This window comes from Hemitrygon akajei, chromosome 28 (genome assembly GCF_048418815.1).
Source record: "Hemitrygon akajei chromosome 28, sHemAka1.3, whole genome shotgun sequence".
Taxonomy (NCBI): domain Eukaryota; kingdom Metazoa; phylum Chordata; class Chondrichthyes; order Myliobatiformes; family Dasyatidae; genus Hemitrygon; species Hemitrygon akajei.
This window is the reverse complement of record NC_133151.1, coordinates 10,193,841-10,217,450: the sequence shown is the minus strand read 5'-3', so window position 1 is coordinate 10,217,450 and position 23,610 is coordinate 10,193,841. Positions and strand designations below refer to the sequence as shown.

At 47.0% G+C, this 23,610-nt stretch overlaps 1 protein-coding gene across 1 annotated transcript in view; it reads right to left on the bottom strand.

Moving 5' to 3' along the window:
- Positions 1 to 23,610, bottom strand: part of dnajc4 (DnaJ (Hsp40) homolog, subfamily C, member 4) — a 227,446-nt gene that overhangs the window by 108,686 nt on the left and 95,150 nt on the right. Inside the window, exon 3 of the mRNA XM_073031176.1 lies at positions 15,871 to 16,035. Coding sequence (XP_072887277.1) covers positions 15,871 to 16,035 — 165 coding nt within the window. The remainder of the gene's footprint in view (positions 1 to 15,870; positions 16,036 to 23,610) is intronic.

Below are 23,610 nucleotides of genomic sequence, written 5' to 3'. Positions count from 1 at the left end.
AGAACCATGTTTGAAAGGAAGAGACGTTGTAAATGAGGTGAAAGAAGTAGTGTTGTGAACCGTCTGGAGGACATCGCCCTTGGGTGCCTTGTTCGCTGGCACCATCTTCTTCCGGCAAGAAGGCAGAATCCACCAACAAGGACCTTCGTCATCTGGGCACGTCCTCTTCTTCAAATTCGGATTTGGATTCAGATTTATTAATCCCAAGCCCATCGAAGCATATAGTGAAATGCGTCATTTGCGTTTAACAACCAGCGCACTCAAAGGCCATGCTGGGGGCAGCCCGCAAGTGTCACCACACATTCCCGGGGCCAACGGAGCACGCCCACCGTGTTCAGCAGAACTACACAAGCAACAGCTACAAGACAGCAGCGAAGAAAAGCCCTGTTCTCTCCCCTCCCACACACACACACACAGGCCTCCAACCCCATCTTGGAGGAGGTAAACAAGCCTGAAGACCTGCACTCAACAACTCACAAACAACTTAATCCCCTCCGCCATCAGATTTCTGAAAGGTCCGTGAATCCATGAACACTACCTCACACAGGATGCTGGAGGAGCTCAGCAGAAATAAACAGGCAGTACACGAGTCCTGATGAAGGGTCTCAGCCTGAAACCTTGAATCTTTCTTCCTTTCCATAGATGCTACCTGAAATGCTGAATTCTTCCAGCACTTCAGAGTCATAGAGTCACTGAAAAGTACAGCACAGAAACAGGCCCTTCGGCCCATCTAGTCCATGCCAAAACCATTTAAACTGCCTACTCCCATCTGTCTGCACCAGGACCACCGCCCTCCATACCCCTCCCATCCATGTACCCGTCCAAACTTCTCTTAAACGTTGAAACCGAGCTCACATGCACCACTTGTGCTGGCAGCTCGTTCCCCGCTCTCACCACCCTCTGAGTGAAGAAGTTTCCCCTCATGTTCCTCTTAAACTTTTCACCTTTCACCCTTAACCCATGACCTCTGGTTGTAGTCCCACCCAAACTCAGTGGGTAAAGCCTGCTTGCATCTACCCTATCTATACCCTCATAATTTTGTATACCTCTATCAAATCTCCCCTCAAGGACTAAAGTCCTAACCTGTTCAATCTTTCCTTATAACTCAGGTCCTCCAGACCTTTCAACCTTATTTACATTTTTCCTGAGGGTAGGTGACCAAAACTGCACACAATACTCTGAATTAGGCCTCAGTAATATCTTATACAACTTCAACATAACATCCCATCTCCTGCACTCAATACTTTTCGATTCATGAAACCCAATCAGAATCAGGTTTAAAGTCAACACGAGGAAATCTGCAAATGCTGGAAATTCAAGCAACACACACAAAATGCTGGTGGAACGCAGCAGGCCAGGCAGCATCTATCGGGAGAAGCACTGTCGACGTTTTGGGCCGAGACCCTTCGTCAGGACACAGATGAAGGGTCTCGGCCTGAAACATCGACAGTGCTTCTCCTTATAGATGCTGCCTGGCCTGCTGTGTTCCACCAGCATTTTGTGTGTGTTGCTCAGGTTTAAAGTCACTGGCAATATATACAAACGTAGTAACAGAGGAGAAAAAGATCTGTGAATTACAGTATGAATAGTGTGAATCAATATAAAATAGCTGAATTCAACAAGTAGGGCAAAAACAGGAATAAAAAAGTAGTGAGGCAGCATTCACGGGTTCAATGTCCGTTCAGGAATCGGATGGCAGAGGGGAAGAAGCTGTTCCTGAATCGTTGCGTGTGTACCTCCTCCCTGATGGTAGCAATGAGAACAAGGCGTGACCTGGGTGGTGGGGGTCCTTAATGATGGACGCTGCCTTTTTGAGGCATCACCTCTGATCCTTCTATGAGGACCGGTGTGTGTTCCCTCGCCTTACGCTTTCTGAAGTCCACAGTCACTCTTTTGGTCCTGCTGACATTGAGTGGAAAGGTTCAGGCAGAGACCCCTTCATCATACGAGTCCAAGGCATTGACTGTTTACTCTTCCCCTGAGTTCCTCCAGCGTTTTGTGCGTGTCACTCTGGATTTCCAACATCTGCAGAATCTCCTTTGTTTATCATTATTCCTTTTTGCTTGGACTGTTTGTTTTAGTAAGTTATGGTGACTTAATGTCTTTGTCCTGCACGGCTGAGGCAAAGCAACAAACTTTACATCACAAAGGGCAGCGATTATAAATCTCAAGCCACACAAGCACAAGAGGTTCTGCAGATGCTGGAAATCCGGAGACAGACAGACACACACACACACGCAACTCTGGAGAGGAATCAAGAGTTGACGTTCTAGGCCTCGACCCTCATCAGTCCCGATGAAGGGTCTCGGCCCAGACCGTCGATTATAAATCTGATCCTGCCTCAGAATTGTTCTGACGTAGGATTTACAGCCAGTATTTTCCACAGCAACCGTTCGGGACCTCTCAGCCTGATAAGGGCCAGAACACATGCCTGAACGGCGCTGAGTGAGAGAGAAACTTTGGCAAGTCCACAGCGAGAACTTCCCTGCACTTCTTGGGAATGAAACCCTGGGATCTTTTCCGTCCACTGGGATGGCACACAAGGACTTGATTTGACATCCCCTCTCAAAGACAGCTTGTTCTCAGCACTAGGAGCTATAATGTAAGCCTGGAAGATGTACTGAATTTGGCCTGTCGTCTGAAAACTTTGACAAACTTCTATGGATACACAATGGAGATTATGCTGGCTGGTTGCATCATGGCCTGGTATGGAAACCAATGCCCAAAATGGAAAAGCCTACAAGGAGTGCTGGGCACATCACAGGCAAAGCCCTTCCCCTCCCACCATTGAGCCCATCTACATGGGGAAAGCAGCATCCATCATCCAGGACCCCCACCGTCCAGACCATGCTCTCTTCTCACCGCTGCCATTGGGAAGAAGGTGCAGGAGCCTCGGGTCCCACACCACCAGGTTCAGGAACAGTTATTACCCCTCAAACCATCAGGCTCCTGAACCGGTGTGGATAACTTCACTCACTTCAACACTGAACTGGTTCCACAACCGACGGACCCACTTTCAAGGCCTCTAGAACTTGTGTTCTGTTTATGCCCTTGAGTATTAGCCATTTCCATGCTGGGGAAAAGTCAATTACTGTCCATTTAATCTATACTTCATATCAAGTTACCTCTCATCTTCCTTCAATCCAGAGAAAAACCTGAGCTCGCTTAGCCCTTGTGTTGATAAATCTCAATATCACCAAGACCAAGGAGATGGTGGTGGACTTTAGATCTAGGCCTCATATGGAGCCAGTGATCATTAATGGAGAATGTGTGGAGCAGGTTAAGACCTACAAGTATCTGGGAGTACAGTTAGACGAGAAGCTAGACTGGACTGCCAACACAGATGCCTTGTGCAGGAAGGCACAGAGTCGACTGTACTTCCTAAGAAGGTTGGCGTCATTCAATGTCTGTAGTGAGATGCTGAAGATGTTCTATAGGTCAGTTGTGGAGAGCGCCCTCTTCTTTGTGGTGGCGTGTTGGGGAGGAAGCATTAAGAAGAGGGACGCCTCACGTCTTAATAAGCTGGTAAGGAAGGCGGGCTCTGTCGTGGGCAAAGTACTGGAGAGTTTAACATCGGTAGCTGAGCGAAGGGCGCTGAGTAGGCTACGGTCAATTATGGATAACTCTGAACATCCTCTACATAGCACCATCCAGAGACAGAGAAGCAGTTTCAGCGACAGGTTACTATCGATGCAATGCTCCTCAGACAGGATGAAGAGGTCAATACTCCCCAATGCCATTAGGCTTTACAATTCTACCGCCAGGACTTAAGAACTTTTTAAAAGCTATTATTAATGCTTTTTGAGATAGTGATTTAGATGCATATCATATTTTTTACTGAGTTAAGTATTGTATGTAATTAGTTTTGCTACAACAAGTGTATGGGACATTGGAAAAAAGTTGAATTTCCCCATGGGGATGAATAAAGTATCTATCTATCTAAATGCTGCTCAGTGGGGGTGGCCCACAAGTTTTGCCACACATTCTGGTGCCATGATTGTCTGACCTGGGGCAGCCCATATCTCTGTCCCTAAATCTTAACCTGACCTCTGAATTCCCTAAACTCCAATCTGAGCTCTAACTCTCCACATTCGTCCCTAAACCCTAATATAACCTCTAATTTTCCCAATTCCCTGTCCCTAAACCCTAATCTGACCTCTAACTTCCCCACATCCCTGTCACTAAACCCAAACCGGACCTCTAGATTCCCCACATCCCAGACCCTGAATCCTAATCTGATATCTAACTCCCCCCAGCACTGACCCTAAACCCTAATTTGAGGTCTAACTCCCTAACATCCCAGTCCCTCAATGCTAATCTGATATCTAACTCCCCCCAGCACTGACCCTAAACCCTAATTTGAGGTCTAACTCCCTAACATTCCAGTCCCTCAATGCTAATCTGACCTCCAGCCCTCCACATTCCTGTCCCTGAACCCTAATCTGACATCTATCTCCCCACATCCCAGTACCCCAAACCCTGATCTGACTAACTCCTCACATCCCAGTACCCCAAACCATAATCACACTCCCGAAATTCTAACCTGACATCTAACTCCCCACATCCCAGTACCCCAAACCCTGATCTAACTCCTCACATCCCAGTACCCCAAACCATAATCACACTCCCGAAATTCTAACCTGACATCTAACTCTCCCACATTCCAGTCCCTAAACCCGAATCTGACATCTAACTCTCCACATCCCAGTACCCCAAACCCTGATCTGACTAACTCCTCACATCCCAGTACCCCAAACCATAATCACACTCCCGAAATTCTAACCTGACATCTAACTCTCCCATATTCCAGTCCCTAAACCCGAATCTGACATCTAACTCCTCACATCCCAGTACCCCAAACCATAATCACACTCCCGAAATTCTAACCTGACATCTAACTCTCCCATATTCCAGTCCCTAAACCCGAATCTGACATCTAACTCTCCCACAATCCAGTCCCTAAACCCTAATCTGACATCTAACTCCCCACATCCCAGTACCCCAAACCCTGATCTGACCTAACTCCCCACATCCCAGTACCCCAAACCCTGATCTGACCTCTAACTCCCCACATCCCAGTACCTCAAACCCTGATCTGATTAACTCCCCACATCCCAGTACCCCAAACCCTGATCTGACATCTAACTCCCCACATTCCCGTACCCCAAACCCTGATCTGACCTCTAACTCCCCACATCCCCGTACCCCAAACCCTGATCTGACCTCTAACTCCCCACATTCCAGTCCCTAAACCCGAATCTGACATCTAACTCTCCACATCCCAGTACCCCAAACCCTGATCTGACTAACTCCTCACATCCCAGTACCCCAAACCATAATCACACTCCCGAAATTCTAACCTGACATCTAACTCTCCCATATTCCAGTCCCTAAACCCGAATCTGACATCTAACTCCTCACATCCCAGTACCCCAAACCATAATCACACTCCCGAAATTCTAACCTGACATCTAACTCTCCCATATTCCAGTCCCTAAACCCGAATCTGACATCTAACTCTCCCACAATCCAGTCCCTAAACCCTAATCTGACATCTAACTCCCCACATCCCAGTACCCCAAACCCTGATCTGACCTAACTCCCCACATCCCAGTACCCCAAACCCTGATCTGACCTCTAACTCCCCACATCCCAGTACCTCAAACCCTGATCTGATTAACTCCCCACATCCCAGTACCCCAAACCCTGATCTGACATCTAACTCCCCACATTCCCGTACCCCAAACCCTGATCTGACCTCTAACTCCCCACATCCCCGTACCCCAAACCCTGATCTGACCTCTAACTCCCCACATCCCCATACCCCAAACCCTAATCTGACCTCTAACTCCCCACATCCCAGTACCCCAAACCCTGATCTGACCTAACTCCCCACATCCCAGTACCCCAAACCCTGATCTGACCTCTAACTCCCCACATCCCAGTACCTCAAACCCTGATCTGATTAACTCCCCACATCCCAGTACCCCAAACCCTGATCTGACATCTAACTCCCCACATTCCCGTACCCCAAACCCTGATCTGACCTCTAACTCCCCACATTCCCGTACCCCAAACCCTGATCTGACATCTAACTCCCCACATCCCCATACCCCAAACCCTGATCTGACCTCTAACTCCCCACATCCCCGTACCCCAAACCCTAATTTGACAGGTACGTGTTCGTTTCTGGGATCCCTGTTTCAGAAAAGATTCCAGCTCCTCGGAGCAAGCATGGGTGTGAATTGCTAGGGAGATACACTCTAGTAATCTGTGACTTCTTTTTGGAGAGGCTGGTGTAACTGGGATTGTTCTCTTTAAAAGTTAAAGAGGAAATTGAAAACTCAAGGACTCTGATAGAGTAAATAAGGGGAAACTGTTTTCACTGGCACAGGGCTTGGTAACCAAAGGACACAGATCAAAAGTAATTGGCACAAAACCAAAGGGGAGATGAAGAAAAATATTTTTACGCAGTGAGTTTATTATGATCTGGAACGGGATGTGCAGTGCCTGAAAGGGCAGTGAAAGCAAATTCAAAAGGGAATTGGATCTGTGCACCAAAGAGGAAAGAAACAAAAGGCTGTGACGGAATTATGAGACTGATAGCAGGGCTCGGTCAAAGATCTCTCGTGGTGCTAATGCACCTAATGTCTGCGCTTGGTATTGTTCACGAGCACAATATCTGTCGTGCCTTCTTTGTGAAGGCACGTAACTATCGCAAAGAAGGCACGAAGCTCCTCTCCTCCCTGAGACGTCTGCGCAGACTTTGCATGTCCTCTGAAACTGTGACGAACTTCTGTAGCGGAGGGCATCCTGAGCGGTTGCATTAGAGCCTCGTGTGGGAATGCCACCGCCCAGGAACGGAACGGAAACGGTGGACAAGGCCCAGACCATCGCAGGCAATGCCCTCCCCGCCATCGAGGACACCTACAGGATGTGCCAGCACAAGAAGGCACCTTCCAGGCCGTGCTCTCTTCTCACTGCCACCGGGAAGGAGGTACAGGAGCCTTAGTTCCCACACCAGACAGCAGTTATTACCCCTCAATCATCAGGCTCCTGAACCAGTGTGGACAACCTCGCTCACCTCAACGCCAAACTGGTTCCACAACTGGTTGTACAGACTCCGCTCTCAGTATTAGCTAGTTAGTTAGTTGTTAATTTGCACAGTTTGTCTTCTGTTTCAGAGAGATTGTTCGTCTCTCTTCTTTCTTCCAGTATGAATGCCCACAAGGAAATAAATCTCAGGGTAATATTCATTGTTTTTTATTGAGATACATGCCACCCAGCAATCCCTCAATTTAACCCCAGCCCAATCAGGGGAACAATTTACAGTGACCGATTAGCCTACCAACCGGCACGTCGTTGGACTGCGGGAGGAAACCGGAACACCCGGAGGAAACTCACGCGGTCATGGGGAGAACGTACAAACTCCTCGCGGGCAGCGGCGGGAATCGAACCCCGATAGTCGGTACTGTAACGCACCGTGCTGACCGTTATGCCTAGTGTAGTACGGTGACATATACAAACTTTGGTGTTAGATCGAGCTTGAATTTTGTCTGACTTCAGAAGACTGCACTGTTTGATTAAGAGTGTTCGCCAGAGGCAAATGTCCTCTTTACTGGCAGCGTGCCATAGCGCAACTGTGTTAAAAAGGAACGCGCTGGAAACAAAAAAGACATCGGATTGTCTGTGCACTGCCCTGTGGACATAACAGGGCACATAAACGAACAAAGAGGTTACTCTGGGAGAAGGTCAAAGCAGTACACAGTAATCGTCTTACTGTGGGGAGGGCGAAACGGCGACGCATTTAGCATTCTCAACACAATCCACAAAGGTTCATTGAACTGCGGCCCGAAGCAGAATCAGAATCCCGTTTAATAACACTGATGTGTGCTGTAAAAGCTGTTGCTATGGCAACAGGACACTGCAGTACAAAAATTAAATCGTAAACACGACAATATATAAATTAAATTAATTAAGTAGTGTAAAAAGAGAGCCAAAGAAAGATGTGAGGTAATGTTTTTAGGTTGTTAATTTACTTATTGAGATACTGCGCAGGTTAGGCCCTTCCAGCCCACTTTGAGTCGCACCGCCCGGAGACCCCTGATTTAACCCTAGCCTAATCACAGGACGATTTATATTGACCAATTAACCTATAACATGTTCATCTTTGCGCTGTGGGAGGGAACCGGAGCACCCGGAGTAAACCCCGCCGTCACGGGGAGATCGTACACGCTCCCTGCAGGTGGCGGCGGGAATTGAACCGGGGTCGCCAGTACCGCGAAGCCCACCTGGTCACTGAGCTGGTCTGGTGATGGTGGAGGGAAGAAGCTGTCGCTGGAACGTCGAGGCTCCTGCGTCCCCTCTCTGATGGGAGCAATGAGAAGAGGGCACGCCCTGGGCGCTGGAGGTCCACAATGATGGACGCTGCCTTTTTAACTTTGATCTCGATCAGAATCAGAATCATCGTTAATATCACCGGCGTACGTCGTGAAATTTGTTAACTTTGCGGCAGCAGTACAATGCAATACATGATAATAGAGAGAAAAAACTGTGACTTACAGTTAGATTAAATAAGTAGTGTAAAAACAGAAATAAAAAAGTAGTGTTCATGGGTTCAATGTCCATTCAGAAATCGGATGGCAGAGGGGAAGAAGCTGTTCCTGAATCGTTGAGTGTGTGCCTTCAGGCTCCTGTTCCTCCTTCCTGAAGGTAACAATGAGAAGAGGGCATGTCCTGGGTGATGGGGGTCCTTAATGATGGACGCTGCCTTTCTGAGGCACCGCTCCTTGAAGATGTCCTGGATACGACGGAGGCCGGTGCCCATGATGGAGCTGACTGAGTTTACAACTCTGCAGCTTACTTTGATCCTGTGCAGTAGCCCCCCCACCCATACCAGACGGTGATGCAGTACAGTTAGAATGCTCTCCGCAGTACATCCATAATAGTTTTCAAGTGTTTTATACAAAATCTGAAACTCAAAGCAATGCTGGGGAGGCCAGTGCCCATGACGGGCTGAGTTTACGACTCCCTGCAGCCTTTTCCTGACCCTGTGTAGTGGCCCCTCCTGACCAGACGGCGATGTGACCGGTCGGGACTGCTCTCCACGCTTTGGTGCGTAAAATTTACAGGCTAACTAGCATCATTACTCCCAGTTCTAAATTGACCCAAGCCCTTTCATTCTCAAAGTCAGAATCAGGTTTAATATCACCGGCATATGTCGTGAAAATTGTTGTCTTTGCGGCAGCATTTGAATGCATTACATAGTGATAGAAGAAATACTGTGAGTTGTTGCTATGTCTCCCCGCTGGCTGGGAAAATGGAGACACCTCTTTCTCCCTTATTAGGGAGAGAGAGAGAGAGCCTGTGGGATGTCGAATACCGGGTGAAACGCGAAGTCTTTGGGGTAACTGCAAGTCTGTGTCTTTGCTGTTACTTTGCTCGCACTTCAAGTGCTCGGTGATGGGTGCCGATGCTATTTTTTTTGCCGGTGGGGGGGAGGGGGGGATCGTTGCTTGCTGCCGCTTACGTGTGGGAGGGAGGGGAGCTGGGGGGGACTTTGGGGTTCTAACATTTAACTGTCGTCATTCTTTGGGGCACTCCTCTGTTTTTGTGGATGTTTGTGAAGAAAAAGCATTTCAGGATGTATATTGTATACATTTCTCTGACTTTAAATTGTACCTTTGAACCTTTGAACAACAATAAGTGTGTGTGTATATATATCAAATAGTTAAATTAAGTAAGTAGTGCAAAAATAGAAATAAAAAAGTAGTGAGGTCGTGATCATGGGTTCGGTGTCCATTCAGAAATCGGATGGCAGAGGGGGAGAAGCTGTTCCTGAATCGTTGAGTGTGTGTCTTCAGGCTCCTGTACCTCCTCCCTGATGGCAGAGGGGGAGAAGCTGTTCCTGAATCGTTGAGTGTGTGTCTTCAGGCTCCTGTACCTCCTCCCTGATGGTGACAATGAGACGAGGGCATGTCCTGGGTGATGGGGGTCCTTAATGATGGACACTGACTTTCTGAGGCACCGCTCCTTGAAGATGTCCTGGATAGGACGGAGGCCGGTGTCCATGATGGAGCTGACTGAGTTTACAACTCTCTGCGGCTCACTTCGATCCTGTGCAGTAGCCCCCAGCACACCACCCCCCACTGCCAAACCAGACGGTGATGCAGCCAGTCAGAATGCTCTCCATGGTACATCTGTAGAAATTTGCGAGTGCTTTAGGTGGAACAGCAGATCTCCTCAAACTGCCTTCGTGTCACTCTGAATGATTAACAGTCGTAGGAGTTGGAAATGATGAGAAGAGAAAATGCCGGGAATCTAGAGTACGCTGGTCGGCTGGGGAATACACACGAGGGAAAGAAGCCTGCTCATATTTCTCATTCTGGTGCCCAAATCCGACTTTCAAAGCTCGATGCAAATGAGGCATTCGCTCGAAAATGAAAAAGCTCTTTGTGCATGCTCATTGTGATGTTAAAAATCCTGCGCCCATGTCTGAAAGGAGGGGATGAATGAAGGCTCGGCAAGTCAGAGGGCCACTGCCGCAGGAACAGCAGCGCTTCAGACGTCATGGTTCTCACCCGGGGGTTCAAATGCTTGCACGGTTTCACTGCTCGTGACCTTCCGGTCCCACTCTTTCCTGTGGCTCTGCTCGTTCTCACTCCGCCCGCCAGTTACTCCCAAACTTTAAGTATGTTCTCCGCCCTTCCGCTGATCACTGTGTTCGGCTTCCCACTAACTCAAGGCCCTCCTTAAATGCCCTCTCTTTGATCAAACCCGCAGAAATGGCCCTTTTAAAGATTAGCTTTATTTGTCATGAGCGACATGCAGTGAAATGCAATACACACACACACACATACACAATGCTGAAGGAACTCAACGTCTATGGAAATGAATAGACAGTTGATGTTTCGGGCCAAGACCCTTCTTCTGGACTGGAAAGGAAGGGGGAGAGACGACGGTTTCAGAAGCTGGGGGGGAGGGGAAGGAGGATAACTAGAAGGTGATAGATGAAGTCAGGTAGGTGGGAAAGATAAAGGTACCAGAGGAGAAATCAATGCCATCAGGTTGGAGGCTACCCAGATGGAATACGAGGTGTTGCTCCTCCACCCTGAGGGGGGCCTCGTCTTGGCCGGCACGTCAGAACGGGAATGGGAATCGGATTTAAAACGTTTTGCCACCAGTAAGTTCCACTTTTGGCGGATGGTGTGGAGGTGCTCGACGAAGCGGCCCTCCAGTTTGCGACGGGTCTCACTGATGTAGAGGGGGCTGCATCAGGAGCGCCGGACACATCAGACGACCCCCAGAAGGTTCTCAGCATTGCCTCATCTGGAAGGACTGTTCAGGGACCTGAATGGAGGTGAGGGAGGAGGTGAATGGGCAGGTGCAGCAATTTGGCCGCTTGCAGGGATAAGTGCCGGGAGGGAGATTAGTGGAGAGGGACAAATGGACGAGGGATAACGGAGGAAGCAATCCCTGGGGAAATGATACAGGGGGAGGTAAAGGTATGTTTGGTAGTAGGACCCCTTTGGAAACGGCGGAAGTTGCAGAGAATGACGTGTTGGGTGTGGAGGCTCATGGGCCAGGAGGTAAGGGCGCGAGGGGCTCTATCGCTGGCAAGGTGGCGGGAAGACGGGGTGAGGGCGGATGTACGGGAAATGGAGGCGATGCGGGTGAGGGCAGCACCAGCGGTGGAGGAAGGGGAACCCGGCCTGCGAAGGGAAGACGCGTCCTGAGATCAGGGGCGCGGCGGAGACGAAGGAGCGGAGACGCTTGCACCGCCAACCGGCGCAGTCCGAGGAGAGAAAGGAAGAAAAATCAGCTCCACTTGTCAGTGGTCCTTCGAAACAATGCACCGCTCAGCGTCAAATCGAACCGGCAAGGATTGTACTGGGGGGCAGGCCATGAGTGTTGCTATGCTGAATCCCCATCACTGCCACCACACTGACCACAATGCTTCCTTTCCGCCCTCGTCACTCTCGGCTTTTTTCACCTAGTTACTGCCTGTTCAACGCCTCAAGACTTTGCCACACTCAGTGGCCACTTTATCAGGCACCTGCTGTATCTGATAAAATGGCCACTGAGAGTCTCTCCGTGTTCTTCTGCTGCCGTAACCCACGGACGTCCAGATCGGGCGTGTTGTGCATTCAGAGATGCTCTCCTGCGCACCACTATTGTAACATGTGGAGATTCGAGTTACTGTCGCCTTCCCGTCAGCTTGAACCAGTCCGGCCATTCTCCTCTGACCTCTCCCATTAGCAAGGCATTTTCATCCTCAGAACTGCCTCTCACTGGATGCTTTTTTTCTGTTTTTCGCACCGTTCTCCGTAAACTCTAGAGATTGCTGTGCGTGAAAATCCCAGGAAATCACCAGTTTCTGAGATCATCAAACCACTCCATCTGGCACCAACATCCCACGGTCAAAATCACTTAGATCACATTTCTTCCCCCATTCTGATCTTTGGTCCGAGCCTCTTGACCGTGTCTGCATGCTTTTATGCATTGAGTTGCCGCCGCGTGATTGGCTGATTAGATATTTGTATTAACGAGCAGGTGTACAGGTATGCCTGATAGACTGGTCACTGCGTGGGTATTAAAGATATACAGGTGGCCCCCGTTTTTCGAACGTTCGTTTTACGACAGCTTGCTGTTACGAAAGACCTACACTAGTATCTGTTTTTGCTAACCAAAGAGGATTTTCGCTTTTATGAGAGAAAGACGCCTGGTGTGTTTACCCCGAGAAAGACTACTATGACCGTGAAGCCTTGTGCGGGCAGTTGTGTGCGCTTACGTGTACGTGCCGATTTTTTTCTCCAAATTAATTTTGGCTTGCTGTCTTCCGGATTCTGATAAGTGAAACTACACCGTATATACAATATTTCTACTTTATATAGGCTGTATATTTATCCTATCATTCCTGCTTTTACTATATGCTTGTGTTATTTTAGGTTTTACGTGTTAACTGGTTTGATTTGGTAGGTTATTTTTTGGGTCTGGGAACGCTCAAAAATTTTTCCCATATAAATTAATGGCAATTGCTTCTTCGCTTTACGACATTTCAGCTTACAAACGGTTTCATAGCAGGGGGGATCCTGTAGCTTATCCAAGGTGTCTTTGGAAAATTTTGACTGCATTGTCACCCCACACATCCCTGTGTGCAGCAGTGGTCAATGGCTGTTCACAGACTCACCGGGGTAGCATGATTTAGATGCTATGTAGAGCTCCCTCTGACATCCTAACAAACGCTCCAAAATATACGCGCAAGCAAGAGAAAATCTGCAGACGCTGGAAATCAAAGCAACACACGCAAAATGGTGGAGGGACTCAGCAGGCCAGGCCGCATCTATGGAAAAGAGTGAACAGCCGACGTTTCAGGCTGAGACCCTTCATCAGGACTGGGAAGAAAAGAGATTGGAGGTCAGAGTAAGAAGGTGGGGGGGGGGGGGGGAGAGGAGAGGAAGTAGGTGATAGGAGAAACCAGAGAGGGGAAGAGGGTACGCACAACGTGTAAAAAAGCTTCTGCCGCACTGTCCTGGCATTCTACTCTGGGTTAACTTGAGAGACTGGCAGCAGAAGGAAAGGAACTTCAGCATCAGAATCAGAAATAGGCTTATTACCACTGATATACGTCAAGAAATTTGTCACAGTGCAATGCATAAAAAAGCACCATAAATTACAATAAGAAACACGCACAAAAAGGTTAAATTAAATAATTTGGGCAAAAAGAGAGCGAATGGTGAGGGAGTGTTTGTGGGTCTGTTGTGGGAACACTGAGTGTGGGTCTTCAGGCTCCTGTACCTCTGCTCTGATGGTGGTGATGAGAAGAGGGCATGTCCTGGGTGGTGTGGGTCCTTAATGATGGATGCCGCCGTTTTGAGGCATCGCCTTTTGAAGATGTTCTCGATGTTGAACACTAATGACCAATGTAACACACACAAAATGCCGGAGGAACTCAGCAGGCCAGGCAGACAGACAGACAGACAGACATACTTTATTGATCCCCTGGGAAATTGGGTTTCGTTACAGTCGCACCAACCAAGAATAGTGTAGTGATATAGCAATATAAAACCATAAATAATTTAATAATAATAATAATATTAAGTAAATCATGCCAAGTGGAAATAAGTCCAGGACCAGCCTATTGGCTCAGGGTGTCTGACACTCCGAGGGAAGAGTTGTAAAGTTTGATGGCCACAGGCAGGAATGACTTCCTATGACGCTCAGTGTTGCATCTCGGTGGAATGAGTCTCTGGCTGAATGTACTCCTGTGCCTAACCAGTACATTATGGAGTGGATGGGAGTTATTGTCCAAGATGGCATGCAACTTGGACAACATCCTCTTTTCAGACACCACCATCAGAGAGTCCAGTTCCACCCCCACAACATCACTGGCCTTACAAATGAGTCTGTTGATTCTGTTGGTGTCAGCTACCCTCAGCCTGCTGCCCCAGCACACAACAGCAAACACGATAGCACTACAGAAAAGCATACAGTCAGCATCTCGGGCCGAAATGTCAGCAATACTCTTTTCCACAGATGCTGCCTGGCCTGCTGAGTTCCTCCAGCATTTTGTGTGCGCTCTGAGCTCTCAGTAGGGAAACAGTGATCACAGATGCCATGAGTTTACACTGGACAAAAATAGTATGGAGCTTTTACTGTGCTTTCTGGAAGATATCTTCCTGCAAATATTGGCAGCTTTCTTCAAAGATTCAAAGTACATTTATTATCAAAGTATGTTTATGTAATGTCCTGGTTGATATTTTTACTGCTATGCTGTAGGTGTTTCATTTGGCAGTTCTGTACAAGCATTCTGTTCTGTTTTCAGCCTGTTTGGGTTATTGCTGAAGATAAGGGATAAGGAGAAATGTGTGCCATCCAATTGGGATGGTAGAGCTGAGGGAAGGTTTCTATGGTGAGGGACACTAAGGTTGGCGAGGAGATGAAGAGGGAAGATGCAGGAGAGAAGAGATCATAGGATTCGACCCGGAGGGGACCGTGATTCGATGAAACCAGGGGCAGGATCGATTGAGGATCAGTGACTATGGAGAAACTCTGACCTCCAACTTGTGCCTATTTGACTGTTTAATTAAAATTGGCCCTTCTCTTTTTGTTTTTGTTTACTAACCCTTTAGTTAAGATTCATAAATATAATTCCTTGAATCGCATGCGGTGTACTGCCTGTTATTCCGTGGCACTAATTTGTAATAGTGCGGCAAATCACACAGCATCCATGCAAACCGGGCTTTGGGACGGGGAGCCGTCTCAAACTCACGAGTTCGGTGGGACTGGACAGTGCCTTCCCCAGACTCAGCAGCCAAGGAAACCAGGGGGGCTTCATATCAATGATACAACCCTGAGATTTAGCTGCTTATAGGCAAAACGGAAGAACCCAGTTAAAGAGAAGAAATTAAAGGCCAACACCCGGCGCGCGAGAGAAAGGGAAAAAAATGCAAATCAAGGAAACAATTGAAGCAAGAAACAGCATTTCGATGCAAATTGAGTCCTCAGATCCTCAGAGCAGCCCGGAGTAGGCCCAAAGCCTCGCTTATCAGTTCATCATCCTACTGGGCACCGAGCACTACAGCCTTTTTTGCTATTTTCACTGATTTTTGTCAGTTTGATTTTTGACACACCCGATAAACAGTCCTGAGTGACTCCAGCACTTTCTTTTCCGCGTATTTTAACAGCAACCCTCTGATCCGGTGCAATGGTCCCTCCATACCAGACAGTGAAGAGACCAGATATGACGCTCTCCACACAATAAACACCAGTATAAGGTGAAAATAGATGTGTGTGTGTGAAAAATACATTAACTGCATCAAGTTTTCATGTTATGGTACGGCTGAGAAAGGGCAGGAAATTCAAGCATACCTGAAGCCAACGTAGTGGATGAATACTCCAGCCAACATAATGAAGACACAGTAACCAAAGGCCTTCAGGTTCTTCTTGCGCTTCCTTGTGCCCCGATAGGATTCACTGTCTTCTGTTGGGTAGCGGAACTGCTCCCAGTATCGCTGCTCTTCGGACTTGCTGGAGCTATTAAAGAGGGGCAGGGATGAAGGAAGGTGAGAGAAGAATAATTTTTTTTAAATGCTAAATCCAATAAATTCATTTCAGTTCGATTCACAGAGTCTGAAATGCCTGGCTTCTTTCGAGGCACCAGTTAATATCTTGAGGGATCCCAGACACATCCTGCTCGTGGACTGTCTGTCCCACTCCCATCGGGTTACGGTGCATTCACGCCAGGAAGACGGGACTCAAAGACTGTCACTTCCCCAAGTTATCAGGCTGATGAGCACTCCCCGCTGCAACACAGACACACACAGAATGCTGAAGGAACTCAGCAGGTCAGGCAGCATCTACAGAGATTGATAGACAGTCGACGTTTGGGCTGAGACCCTCCATCAGGACCGAGAAGGAAGGGGGACGATGCCAGAATAAAAAGGTGAGGGGAGGGGAAGGAGGATAGCTGGAAGGTGATGGGTGAAGCCAGGCGGGTGGGAAAGGTCAAGGGCTGGAGAGGAAGGAATCTGATAAGAGAGGAGAGTGGACCAGAGAAGAAAGGGAAGTTGGGGGGGGAGGACCTGGGTGGAAGTGATAGGCAGGTGAGAAGAAGTGAAAGATCAAAGTGGGGAATGGGGGGGGGGAGGGATTTGTTTCTTTCTTTATCAATCTTTTTATTAGTTAAATAAAAGAGTACAGATATATAAACAAGAGGAGAATTATCACAAATATCTATATCAATAACAGTTCAAATAAAAGGAAAAATAAACATTATCAAGAACGTACATAGTATTAATCTAATAGTATATAATAAAGAAAAAGATAATTGATTCTCTTCTTATCCATAAAAGAAAGAAAAAAGATAAAGAAACTTTTATAATTGAAACATACAGAAAATAAACCCCAAAACACACACACAAAAAAGAACTGGCCAGCTCACACTGAGAGTGGAAGCAAGAAGAAACAAGGAAGAACTTTCTGATCAAATCCAAAACTTTGAAAAGGTAACTGGAAGGGCCATAAATCAGAGCATATGAAAATATTGAATAAAAGGTCGCCAAGTTTCCTCCAATTTAGAGGATGTATCAAATGTCCGACTTCTTATTTTCTCCGAACTTAAACAGGACATAACGGAGGAAAGCCAATGAATAATAGTAGGTGGATTAGAATCCTTCCAGTTAAGCAAAATGCCTCTCAGCCAATAAAGTTGTAAAAGCTATCATCTGTTGAGCAGAAACAGGAATATCTCCTGCTTCTGATAGAATGATCCCAAAAATTGCTGTAAGGGGATTTGTTTACTGGAAGCAGAAATCGATATTCATGACATCAGGTTGGAGGCTACCCAGACGGGATATAAGGTGTTGCTCCTGCACCCTGAGGGCGGCCTCGTCTTGGCACAAGAGGAGGCTTTGGATTGACATGTTGGAGCGGGAATGGGAATGGGAATTAAAATGCTCGGTCACCGGGAAGTCCAGTTTGTGGCGGATGGTCCAGAGGGGCTCGACGAAGCGGTCCCCCAATTTACTACGGGCCTTACCAATGAGGAGGAGGCCGCATTGGGAGCACCACCAGTATATAAATGTCACCCAGCGTCACTCTATGAATATACAATCAGTCTATACATATAACAGTTACTCGTACATTGGGTTTTTTGGATTTCTTTTATACAGTCGGCCCTTCTTATCCATGGGAGATTGGTTCCGGGACCCCCTGTGGATACTAAAAAAACACGGATGCTCAAGTCCCTTATATAAAATGGCGCAGTATTTGTATTTAACCTACGCACATCCTCCCGTATACTTTAAATTATCTCTAGATTACCTATAATACCTAATACAATGTAAATGCTTTGTAATTCATTGTTATACTGTATTGTTTAGGGAATAATGACAAAGAAAAGTCTGTACATGTTCAGTACAGACGCCACCATTGTAGCTCTTCTGGGAACACTGATGCCGCCTCGGATCAGCCGATCCCGATTCTCCCGTGATCTTTAAGTTCTTGAGGCTGCAGCACTTTACATAGCCAGCCCGCCATCCCTTACTAGCCTTAAGCTCCTTCCTCGCACTCACAACGCATGTAGCGAACAAACGAGATGCGAGGCGAACAGTGCTCAAACAACGAGTAATACTTTGCTCACGAGTAATGCTCAAACAATGACTCCTGATGAAGGGTCTCGGCCCGAAATGTCGTCACTACCTCCTCCCATAGATGCTGTCTGGCCTGCTGAGTTCTGCCGGCATTTTGTGTTTTTATTTCCAGCATCTGCAGATTCACTTGTGTTGCTTTCGAGTAATACTTTTAATCATCTCTAGATTACAGTACCTATAATACTTGTTATGGATTCAGCAACAATAAATATATGAGTGAGGCAGGGTTTTTTATAACAAATAAAACATTTATTAAACACTGAAAAACAAACCCCCAAAAAGTAAACAAATGACTAACGTAACCGGAAATCAACTGCTGTGCGGCAGCTTAAACAGTTCTTAAGGCGATAAAGCTTAAACAGTTCTTAAAGGAATAAAGCGAAAACAGTTCTTAAAGTGATGTTGCAAAATCAGTTCTTCGAAGTAGTACTGCAACAGTTCAAAATGCTTACAGTCCATTAAAGGAGAGACTTTTTAGACGATTTAAATTCTCTTTCACGTTGTGTTGCTGCGGTTCCCAGTCGAACTATACTTTTCCCGGAGAATTTACGAAGATGAAAATGAAACGGCTTAAAGGCACTGACATTTCCTTGACAAAACTGTACCCAACCCTTTCTGCTATTATTTGCAGGGGTTACCACGGGCACAGCCAACGAATTCCTTCCGAATGAGGATCAAACAAGGTCGAACCTGTTTCACCGTCGAAATCGACTTTCCTCGATCTTTTAGCTCCCGAACTCCGATCTTCACTCTCCACTGATTTTTAACTGGCAGTATTATAAAGAAACTGCCAGCAATGACCTTTTAAACTTTAGGCATTAAATAAAATTCCATCTTTCAACCAAACTGCATCATAATATTGGACCACGCAGTGGCATGGAGTCAAAATGGCAAATCCAGCCACGAACTGCCCCTCCTCACAGGGAGGGGTCCTCCTTTTATACTTTGTAAAAAAAAAACTGTCACATGACCTCTACTGGCGGGAAAATGACGTCACTCCACCATCACAAGACCACTACCTTAAGTCCAATATAGCTTCAACACCACTGTCATGTGACAAGTACAAGATACCCACGGGTACGTAACATACCTAATACAATGGAAATGCTATGTGAATAGTTGTTATACTGTATTGTTTAGGGAATAAGGATGTTTTGGAGGAGGCTCAATAATAGAGTCGGGATCTGTGGAGGTTGAGGGCAGAGGATCACTTCCGCAAGCAACATGCCACTTTTCAAAAGAGCTAAGATTTCTACTTTCGCGGTGAGGGATAGCACTTTATGCTCCCTCTTAGCCTTTGAGGAATTGCTTTGACCACTTAATTGCTTTTTAGGAGCCATTTTTTCACAGAAACAAAGTAGCGACCGAACAAGACGCGAGGTGAACAATGCTCAAACAATGAGTGCTGAAGAGAGAACTTCCGGGTTTTCCCGATCCGCGGTTGGTTGAACCCGTGCATGCAGAACTCGTGGATAAGGAGGGCGGACTGTATTTATATTTATTCTGATTTTAAAATTGTATTCTTTATGCTTATTGTGTGCTTTTTTATGCTGCATCGGATCCGGAGTAACAATCAGTTTTATCTCCTTTACAGTCGTGTGCTGAAGAATAGGGCCGGCTGGTGGTGTGGTGGTATCAGCTCTGGACTTCAAGGCAGATGGTCCTGGGTTCAAACCCCAGCCAGGTCCTAGCCTGGGCAGTGGCAGTATCTGCGCGAAAGAAATCTACTTCCGTATCCGTGTCTTGCCATGGAAACCCTCTGAGGTCATGAAGAGTCGGACTCGACTTAACGACTGAACAACAAATTGAAGGATGACGATAAACCATCGTAAAGCAACATCTTGTACAACTGCAACGTAACATTCCATCTTCTGTACTCAGTGTCAAGGGCAATGAAAGCCTTCAGTTTTTCAAGAAAAGATGGAAAATGTAGCGGACAGGGTAACGGGTGGATTAAACTGCCCATCTCATCACCCGCTGTCAAGGACATACATACACAAAAATGCTGGGAAGAGAACAGCAACATCACGAAGGATCACACCCTCCCCTGGTCATGGACTGTTGATCCCACTCCCATCAGGGAGGAGGCTTCGTGGCGTCCATGCCAGGAGCACCAGATTCAGTAACTGTTACTTCTCACGAGCTGTCAGTCCGATCAACACCTCCACGCATTAAACCACACATCCACGCCAGCCATTCCTCTCCATGGCCCCTTGGCACCACTTATGATCTGGTCACCTTACACTTATGTAATGCCCTGGTTGATATTTTTACTGTTACGTGGTATGGATTCAATTTCGGCAGTTCTGTAAGAGCAGTCTGTCCTGTTTTCAGCTTGTTTGGGTTACTGTTGGAGATAAAAAATGAGGAGAGACGTGTGCTATCCAACTAGGATGGTCGGATTAAGGGGAGGTTTCTCTTGAGAGGGCCTCTAAGGCTGGGCTTGGGGCTTTTCTTCGAGAGGAGATAAAGAGAGAAGACACTGGGGAGAACCGGTCGTAGGATTCGACCCGGTGGGAGACCCGTTTGTTCGAGACGGATTGCGAACGACGTTCGGAAGGTGGCGTGAGCTTCCACGCTGACCGAGGGCCCAGCGCGTGAGTGACAGAGAAGTTCAAGATGAACTCCGACTTGTGCATACTTGACTGTTCAATTAAAATGGGCCCTTTTCTTTCTGTTATTCTTTACTAACCCTTTCATTAAGATTCATAAATATAATTCCTTGAACCGTATGAAGTGTACTGTCTGTTATTTTGTGGCACTAATTTGTAACAGGCTGGCCAATTACACAGCATCCACACAAACCGGGGTTTGGGGTGGGATCGAGCGCGTCTCAATCTCATGAGTTTGGTGGGGCCGAAGGTTGTCTTCCATAGACTTACGCAGCCAAGGAAACCTGGGTGTTTCACTTACACTCCACACCTCATACCTACGCTGACACTGACTGTCCTGCTGTGTTTTCATATGTCCTGCTGCTACCTAGAAGAGTTCCTCATGCCAAGAATCACTGTGTCATTTTCTGTCAGTCACCACACATACACACACACACACACAGGAACTCAGCAGGTCAGGCAGAAACCAGGGGGAGGAATAAAGAGTCCACGTTTCAGGCCGAGACTTCATCAGGACTGACCCCTTTCAGCAGGAAACGTTGCCCGTTTATTCCTCTCCATAGATGCTGACTGACTAGCTGAGTTCCTCCCGCCTTTTAGATATGGCGCTCATGATTTCGAGCATCCCCACACCTCTATCAGGAGGGACCCCACCACCGCCCAGGTCTTGCTCTCTTCTCACTGCTGCCGTCGGGAAGAAGATGCAGGAGCCTTCGGACGCACAACACCAGGTTCAGGAAAAGTTACTACCCCTCAACCAAAGGGAATAACTTCACTCAACTTAACTTGCCCCATCATTGAAAAGTTCCCGCAGCCTATGGACTCTTCACCTCATGTTCTCAATACTGATGGCTTATTTATTTATTTATTATTATTATTTCTTTCTTTTGGTATTTTCAGAGTTTTTTGTCTTTTGCACTCCGGTTCAATGCCCGAGATGGTGCAGCCTTTCACTGATTATATTATGGTTATTATTCTGTTATGGGTTTATTGAGAATTGCAGGAAAATGAATCTCAGGGTTGTATATGGTGACATATATGTACTTTGATAATAAATTTACTTTGAATGATTTATTATCCCGCCCAACTCCAATCACTTGCCTCCTCCCCGTAACCTTTAACCCCTTTACTAATTATGAACCTATCAACCTCCACTTTAAATGTACCCAATAACTTAGCCTCCACAGCCGTCTGTGGCAATGAATTCTACATACTCACCAGCCTCTGGCTAAAGAAATTCCCCTTCATCTCCGTTCTAAATGGACATCCTTGTATTCTGAGGCTGTGTCTTCTCGTCCTAGACTCCCCCACTACTGGAAACATCCTCTCCATGTCCAATCTATCGATGTACAGTAAGTTTCAATGAGATCCCACCATTCTTCTAAACTCCAGTGTGTACAGGCCCAGAGAGCCCTCAGGCGCTTCTCATATATTAACCCTTTCATTCCGAGATCAATCACGTGAACCTCCTCTGGACCCTCTCCAGTGCAAGCACGACCTTTCTCAGATAAGGGACCCAAAGGTGCTGACAATACTCCAAGTGTGGTCGGACTCCAAAGCTGTTACTTGCCTGAGGACGTCAGGCTGATCAACACCCTCACCCATCACAATCCCCACCATCACTACATCCACATGCCTTTTAAAGCCTCAGCATTACTTTCATAAGTCGAGGGATAGAGTTTAAGAGTCGCGATGTAATGATGCAGCTCTATAAAACTCTAGTTAGGCCACACTTGGAGTACTGTGTCCAGTTCTGGTCGCCTCACTATAGGAAGGATGTGGAAGCATTGGAAACGGTACAGAGGAGATTTACCCGGATGCTGCCTGGTTTACAGAGTATGGATTATGATCAGAGATTAAGGGTGCTAGGGCTTTACTCTTTGGAGAGAAGGAGGATGAGAGGAGACATGATAGAGGTGTACAAGATATTAAGAGGAATAGATAGAGTGGATAGCTAGCGCCTCTTCCCCAGGGCACCACTGCTCAGTACAGGAGGACATGGCTTTAAGGTAAGGGGAGGGAAGTTCAAGGGGGATATTAGAGGAAGGTTTTTCACTCAGAGAGTGGTTGGTGCGTGGAATGCACTGCCTGAGTCAGTGGTGGAGGCAGATACACTAGTGAAGTTTTAGAGACTACTAGACAGGTATATGGAGGAATTTAAGGTGGAGGGTTATATGGGAGGTAGGGTTTGAGGGTCGGCACAACATTGTGGGCCGAAGGGCCTGTAATATGCTGTACTATTCTATGTTCTATTGCATCCATGACTTTATATCCTAGTCCTCTAGACATAGATGCCAACATTGCATTTGCCTTCCTTACCACTGACTCAACCTGCAAGTGACCCTTTAGGGAAGGTGACACCATTAGGTGTAAGTCTGACATGGGGAAAAAGCTGGAGGCGCCAGGAGTTTGTATGCTCTCCCTCTGACCGCGTGGGTTTCCTCTGGCGCTCCGGTTTCCTCCCACAGTCCAAAGACGCACTGTTGTTGCATGAATGAAATCGCCAGAGAAAATTACTGCTACATACAAAGCAGCTTCACTCGACAAAACAAGGTACAGCAAGCATCATACGGAGACGCTTTTGGTAGAAAGGTCTGCTGGCCCAGCGTGGGGCTTGATATTTATTTGCTAAACACAAAGAACAATTCCATATTTACAAAGTATCGACAATGCTTTCTTTTGAAACCTACATACAAACTCCACACCTTCTGGTTCGCATCCATCCCGCAAACACCAACATTGTCCGGACTGGTATCCACAGCTTTTAGGAATGCATTGTCCCAAACTGAATCCATGATACATTATCAAGGAACCGAAGACCGGTGGCCAAAACCTTTTGCTAAATG